Source organism: Hyperoodon ampullatus (assembly GCF_949752795.1).
Source record: "Hyperoodon ampullatus genome assembly, chromosome: 10".
Lineage (NCBI taxonomy): Eukaryota > Metazoa > Chordata > Mammalia > Artiodactyla > Ziphiidae > Hyperoodon > Hyperoodon ampullatus.
This window is the reverse complement of record NC_136923.1, coordinates 104,856,770-104,863,812: the sequence shown is the minus strand read 5'-3', so window position 1 is coordinate 104,863,812 and position 7,043 is coordinate 104,856,770. Positions and strand designations below refer to the sequence as shown.

Here is a 7,043-nt window from a genome sequence, read left to right as displayed (position 1 = left end):
CCTGCGATCCCGCGGTTTGAAAGGGGGTGGGTGGGGGAGACGGAGAGCATCCGAGAGAGGAATTAAAAGGCCGAGAGGGACCCCGGAGAGCGAGGAGAGAGATAAGCGAGGGAGCGGGCGGCCGGCCGGGGGGGAGGAGTGAGCGCCGGCCCAGCGCGCCCTCCCCGGGGCGGCGGCGGAGGAGGGGGCAGGGCGGGGGGGGGGGGAGGAGGGCGGCGGGGGAGGGCGCGGGAGGGAGGAAGTCCGAGAGACAGAGCGAGCCGCGCTCCTGAGGGGAGACGTCGGGCTCGTCCCCGGGGTCCCGGCCGCGGTCCCCGCTCGCTCGCGCAGCCGCCCGGCGCCCGGCCGCTCCGGCTCCGCGGCCCGGAGGCCGCCGCGCAGGCCGGGCCCGAGGCCCGGGGAGGGATGCGCGGGGCGTCGCCTCCGGCCCGCGGCCGCCGCCAGAAGCCCCGGCGGAGCTGAGGGAGGCGACGGCGGAGCGCTGGCTCGGAGCGGCCGCGGCTGCAGCCCGGGCGGCGGGCTAGGGCGCCCGCCGGGCCTCTGGGTCGACCGCGCTCCCGCGCCTTCGCGCCCGGCCCCGGGCGCGCCCCCGCCGCCGGGTCCCGCTCCCGGGCCCCCGATGACCTCCGAGGGCGGGCCGCCGCCGGCCCCGCTCCGCCGCGCCCGCAGCCCGGGCCCCGGCGCGCTCCAGGCCGCCCTGATGAGCCCGCCGCCCGCCGCCGCCGCCGCCGCCGCCGCCCTGGAGGCCGCCTCGTCTTCGTCGTCGTCCGCCTCCTCCTCCGGCGCGGCCGGCGCGGCCCCGAACGCCTGCAAGAGCGCGGGCGGCGGCGGGGGCGCGGGCGGCGGCGGCGCGGGCGCCAAGAAGGCGAGCTCGGGGCTGCGGCGGCCCGAGAAGCCGCCCTACTCGTACATCGCGCTCATCGTCATGGCCATCCAGAGCTCGCCCGCCAAGCGCCTGACGCTCAGCGAGATCTACCAGTTCCTGCAGGCGCGCTTCCCCTTCTTCCGCGGCGCCTACCAGGGCTGGAAGAACTCCGTGCGCCACAACCTCTCGCTCAATGAGTGCTTCATCAAGCTGCCCAAGGGCCTCGGGCGGCCGGGCAAGGGCCACTACTGGACCATCGACCCGGCCAGCGAGTTCATGTTCGAGGAGGGCTCGTTCCGCCGCCGGCCGCGCGGCTTCAGGCGGAAGTGCCAGGCGCTCAAGCCCATGTACCACCGCGTGGTGAGCGGCCTGGGCTTCGGGGCCTCGCTGCTGCCGCAGGGCTTCGACTTCCAGGCGCCCCCATCGGCGCCGCTCGGCTGCCACGGGCAGGGCGGCTACGGCGGCCTCGACATGATGCCCGCGGGCTACGACGCGGGCGCCGGCGCCCCGGGCCACGCGCACCCGCATCACCACCACCACCACCACGTCCCGCACATGTCGCCCAACCCGGGCTCCACCTACATGGCCAGCTGCCCGGTGCCCGCCGGGCCGGGGGGCGTCGGCGCGGCCGGGGGCGGCGGCGGCGGCGGCGGGGACTACGGCCCGGACAGCAGCAGCAGCCCCGTGCCCTCGTCCCCGGCTGTGGCGAGCGCCATCGAGTGCCACTCGCCCTACACCAGCCCCGCGGCGCACTGGAGCTCGCCCGGCGCCTCGCCTTACCTCAAGCAGCCGCCCGCCCTGACGCCGGGCGGCACCCCCGCGGCCCCGGCCGGCCTGCACACCAGCATGTCCACCTACTCGCTGGAGCAGAGCTACCTGCACCAGAACGCCCGCGAGGACCTCCCAGGTAACAAGGGGCCTGGCCCGCCGGCGCGTCGCCTCTAGGCCTCCCCGCTCTGGGTGGCCGAGGCCCAGGGGAAGCTGGCACCCTATGGGGGGTGGGGTCGGGGTCACTGGGCCTTCCCCGACAGGCTTGGCCCCTGCCGGGCCTCCAGAATTTTCACCCCTAGGAGGATGGAGTCAAGTGCCTGCGTCCTCGGGCTCTCCGAGTGTCCTCACGGACTGCAGGGCTCAAATCTCAGGCCTGACTTAGCTTAGGGAGAAGACTTGTGGCCTTAGGGGACCTTGGCCAAGGCACTGTGGCTGCTTTCTTGTGTCGTTTTTTCAAATTGGTTTTGCTGTGCTTTCACCCAAAAGTACATGTCCAGAAGGGAGATGCTCGGTACCTGCCGTGTGCGTGGGGAGGGGCTCCGCTGGGCGAGGGTTGAGAGGAGGGGAAATGAGGGAGGGACGCCGGGAGAGCAGAGGGCTTCCAGGACCCCGCACAAAAGGGAAATGTTGCCAGGGAGGAGAGGCGCCAAGCGGTGGAGGACTCTCCTGCCTCCCCCCACGGTGGACCCAAGTTGATGACACATGGGTCCGGCCTAGGCCAGCAGGACCTGGGGCCCGCAGCGAGGCTCCCCTGAGAAACGCCTGCCCCTTGGGCGCCCCGTGTCGTGTTGATGGTGTAAATTGTGTTGGTTGCAGATTATGAAAATTTATTGACTCGCCCAAGGCGGTGAAAGGTGGGAGGGGACAGATGGGGGTGGAGGAGGGAATTTGAATATTTAGCCAGGTTTATGGGGACGGTGGAGATAAACCCTTACATTAACCCCTCGGAGGCAGGCTGGTCTGCCCGGCAAGCGGGGGCTCTAGCTGACACTCACCCGCCCCGATTAGAAAAGGGCTCGCAGGTCGACGACACCTACATTACATGTTCGTGCATCGGTGTGGGGCAGAGCGTCAGGGAGAAAGGAAGTCCAGAAATGGGCGAAGGATGTTGGTTCCCTGGACGGTGAAATTTCCCAAATAGGCCTTTTAAATGCGGGTCTCAGAGGTTAACTAAACAAAGACAGTCTGGGCAGGACCACACCGGAGAGGATTTTAGCCTGACTTAACCCACTGAGAGCGGAGTCTTGTTCAGTTTTATGGGAATTTCAACAAGTAACCAACACAGACGACCCTCCCCTCTTATTGTTTTTTTATCCCCCTGGGATGGGCTGTCAATCACCTCTGAGCCCTGGCGGCGCGCTCTGCGCTCTCCCGCCCACCCGCTCCCCTCCCGGCTCCCCGCTCCGCGCTCCCGCCGCCCTGCTCAGCCGCAACCCGGACTCCGAGGCGGGTCCGTGAAACTTCCGCGGCTGCCGTGAAACACTTCCCTCAACGTTCAGAATCGCGCAGAAAGAGCCTTCTGACCGTTCTGTGAGGCCGCCCTCGCCCCACGCCACACACCGGGCGCACGCACGGGTCCCAGAAGCGCGGGGACCCGGGAGCACGACTCTGTCTAGAGGAGAAGGGACACTGCCTCGCTGGCCCCCCGGGAGCTCGCGCGCCCTCCGGGCCGAGTCTGGGAGCCCCGAGGAGGCCATGGCCCGGCCGGGACGCTCTGCTTCTCCCCACCCCCCAGCCGTGCTCTGGCTCCCGCCCCCTCGAACGCTCTTCCCCGCGGGGCTAGCTGGCGTCTCCCAGGCCGGGCCGCGGCCGACCGAGAGCCCAGGGCCCCTCGAGGAGCGGGAAGGCCGAGGAGGTGCCCCGAGCGCGCGCTCCCAGCACTACGCCCGGGCGGCCCAGGCCCGCTTGCTCGGGGAGGCCCCTCGGCCTCTCTGCCGCCTGAGAACCTTTCAAGAAGGAGCCGGGCTCTTAGGTCCTTCGATCCCATCAAAGCGCCGGGCCCGCCGGCTAGAGATGCGGGAAGCCGCACCGCGAGGTGCTTTAACGCGGGGGCAAGCGCACCTGAGCGGCAGCGACGGCTCACGTCGGGGCGCGCGTTTGGCCACAGTCGGTGTTGCCGGGCGCTGATCGCGGGGCCGCCCGGTGGCTCAGCGAGCGCTGGATGAGGCCAGGCGAGGCGCCGCGGGCCGCCGGGTAAGGTCTTCGCGCGCGCAGAACAACCCGGCCCTGCACCCGCGTGGGCGGGCGGTCCCCGCCGCGCACACGAGACTAGAAAGGCCTCGGGGAAAAGGGCGCAGCCCAGCCCGGCCCCGAGAGAGGCCCGGGCCAGGAGAAGCGCGGGGCCCAGCGAGCCGGAAGCCCAGCCAACTGCGCCCCCGGGCCGGAGGCGCCGAGAAAGCAAAAGCAAAAGTCGGCGTCCGGAGGCCTGGCTCAGGCCCGGGGAGAGGCTGCGGGCCGGCCCGGCTCTCCCAAAGTCTCCCCGCGCGGAAAAGGGGCCGCAGCCGAGCTCTCACCCAAGGGCAGGCGCTGCTTCGGGGGTCCCGCTTCCCTCGAGGCGCGACCCGCAGAGAGGCGCGCGTTTGTTCTCGGCCCTTCTCTGGCCGTGGGATTGTTTTCTGTCACCCCCCCTGGCGCGCAGGGCCTGCTCCTAGGAGCCGGCTTGTTGGTTGGGAAATAAGGCAGGGGGGCTGGAAACCAGAAGCGAGGGAGACCGTGGTGTTTCGGGGGCAGGGGCTGGGCCTCCGCAACACAGGCTGGAGCCCTGCGGGCAGGGACCGGGCCCAGGGCCTGGGGCCAGGGGCTGTTAGAGCCCCGCCCAGCCTCTGGGAGTAACAGACACCCGGGCACAGAGAGCCTGGCTTCGCGGGGACTGTGCTCTGCGGCCCCGTGGAAACCAAAGGAGACCCCAAACCGGGATTCCAGAGTCGTCCTGTGGCCTACAGTTTGAAACAATGAGAAGCTTCTGGGGCCGGGTTTCCTCTCCCAGTTTTACCGCAATAGGCAAAAAGGCAGGCCAACCCCCTTGGAGTCAAAAGTTGAATTAAGTTTTCAAACATTACGTGCCCTGTCCTCAGCGGAAGAAACGTTTCTGAAAAGTTTTCTTTTCTCCCTCCTTGCAGTGGGGCTGCCCCGGTACCAGCACCACTCCACGCCGGTGTGCGACAGGAAGGACTTCGTCCTCAACTTCAACAGCATCTCCTCCTTCCACCCCTCGGCCAGCGGCCCCTACTACCACCACCACCACCACCAGAGCGTCTGCCAGGACATTAAGCCCTGTGTCATGTGAGCGGAGGGAGGGGCCGGGCCAGGCCCTCTCGCGCCTGGGGCGAGGCTGAGGTGGACTCCCAGAGCAGCGTGGCTGCAAGTAGCACATCAGTCACTTAGCCAGAGTCCCCAGGCCAGGCAGGCATCCTGCGCTGATGTTTGTCTGCCGTTGGCAGAAGGACAGCCCCAAGGTAATGCCCCGAATCCGTGCAGGCTCCCAGAGAAGGGAGAACTGCGCTCCTTAGCCGAGATGGTGAGGACTCACCACGCGGAAAACACAAGCATGGAACTCTGGGGGCTCCCTTGCCTTCAGTAATCAGGGTCTGAAACACGCAGAGGGGCTGTGTGTGTGTGTGTTTCTTTGTCTATGGAAAATGTGTGTGCTTTTCTAAAAGGCAGTGCCGAGCACAAGATTTCAAGAAAGCCTCATCTTGTTGCCTGGCTCAGTGGGAGAGCTGTGTTTTACCAAACACTACCTTTGGATACAGGTGCCAAAGAACATTATCAAGGAAGTATTTAGCAACAATGTGTCTAGTTTAAGAAAGTGGTCTTCAGTATTGTGACAATACAACGTTTTTTACAAGGTTGTTTTCTACCATCATAGTTTAAAGATATTTTTATGACCTTCGTGTATACTCACACTTTGCTCGTATTTTAAAAGGAGGATATATTTGCACTTACGTATACTTTTACAGTTTGCCAAACTATTTTGATGTAAAATTTTTTCAATAAAATGTATATAACAAATAGTTGCTGGGGAATCTCTTTCCTCCACGGGCATCCGCTCGCCAGGTCTCCTCACCAGCGGGCAGTGCAACTCTACACTGGGCGGGCTTTTTTTTTCTAAGTCATGTAATTGACGTGGTGTGGGGTCTGTGCCTTGAGCAGCACAGGCCGGGTTCTGATTGTGGGTCTTCTCAGGAGAGAAAGAGAAGAAGAAACACTTTCTATTATTTCTTTCCTTCACCCTCGCTCTTTCTGGCTAAACAAAAAACAGAAGGTGAAAGGAGCTTAAAAGAAAACCAGGCAAGATAAAGGCTTGAGGAAACCAAGTTGCGTGCCCCCTTTGTTGTCTTTCTTGTGCGCACGGCGAGTTCTGCCCTGTGCTCTTCCCTTTCGCCACCAGCACAGGGTGGAGTGACGGGGGGCAGAACATCACCCGGGGGTGCCCTCGGCCCGGCCGGGCTCCGAGCAAGGGGTAGGTGCCCAGTGCAAGGGCCCCGGCTCCTTGGGTGGCCGTCAGATCCCCTCGTCCAGAGGGGGAAGCCCGCGGAGGGTGTGGGCAGTCCCAGAGCATCAGGGACAGAGGCAGGACAAGATGTCTGCTGCCCTCCGGTTCCGGCACAGCGGCCGCGGCCCCCACTTGTCTCCCTGTTAGTCACTCTGCTCCCTCCTCTCCCTCGCGAGGGAGTGATGCTTTCCCTCGGGATTCCCTCCGAGCCCTTTCCTTTCTTGCCTGGTTTCCTGAGGCTTCCCAATCACAGATGCTACAGGCAGAGCTGCTGAAGCTCTGGGCAAAAAAGAAAGGAAACAGGCCGATGGGCATCTGCCCCGCCTGGTCTGACCAGCCCCGCAGACTCACGGGCAGCGCTGGCAACTATGGACCCGAGAGCGAGCAGAGAGGTTCTCCAGGTCTTGCTTTTGCTTTTGAGAACTCGCCTTCGAGTCTCATTCCCTGCAAGCACGGTCTCTCGGTCAGTCACCAGGAGCGGATACCACTGGGTGGGCGTCTCCCACACTGGGATTTTGTATTCTGAGTGAGTTTCAGTCCAAAGACCGTCTCAGTCAAACATCTTGTTTTGAAAAGTCCTAACCATCTGCCTAATCTTTAGGCTTCCTTTCTATATTTTCCAAAATTAAGCAGGGATTTAAACATTTGTTGTGTCCCATTATCACATTTGCAGTTAAATAGGGATTTTTTTTCTTTTATTCGGGGCTACTTGGGGGCTGCTATAAATTATGAAGTCAGTCTCAGAGTTTGCTCTGACCACAGTGCTGTGTTTACATTCCTTCCGAGGCAGCCGGCATGGTCGTAATTTATATCCTAAACACTTGCACGTAACTTGTTTATACAGAGAATGACAGGACCTGGGAGGGAAGGCTGTGGCCGCCGGGCCTCGGCGAGCTCAGCGCGCCCCCTAGT

The 7,043-nt window shown here is 64.2% G+C and overlaps 1 protein-coding gene across 1 annotated transcript; it reads left to right on the top strand.

The window, feature by feature from the left end:
- Nucleotides 1-619: 619 nt before the first annotated feature.
- On the top strand, nucleotides 620-5,647 carry FOXF2 (forkhead box F2; the record flags this gene model as incomplete). Its single annotated transcript, XM_079712983.1, has 2 exons — nucleotides 620-1,772; nucleotides 4,756-5,647. 2 exons carry the CDS (start codon nucleotides 620-622, stop codon nucleotides 4,920-4,922), a joined length of 1,320 nt encoding a protein of 439 aa, XP_079569109.1. The 3' UTR covers nucleotides 4,923-5,647.
- Nucleotides 5,648-7,043: the final 1,396 nt, after the last annotated feature.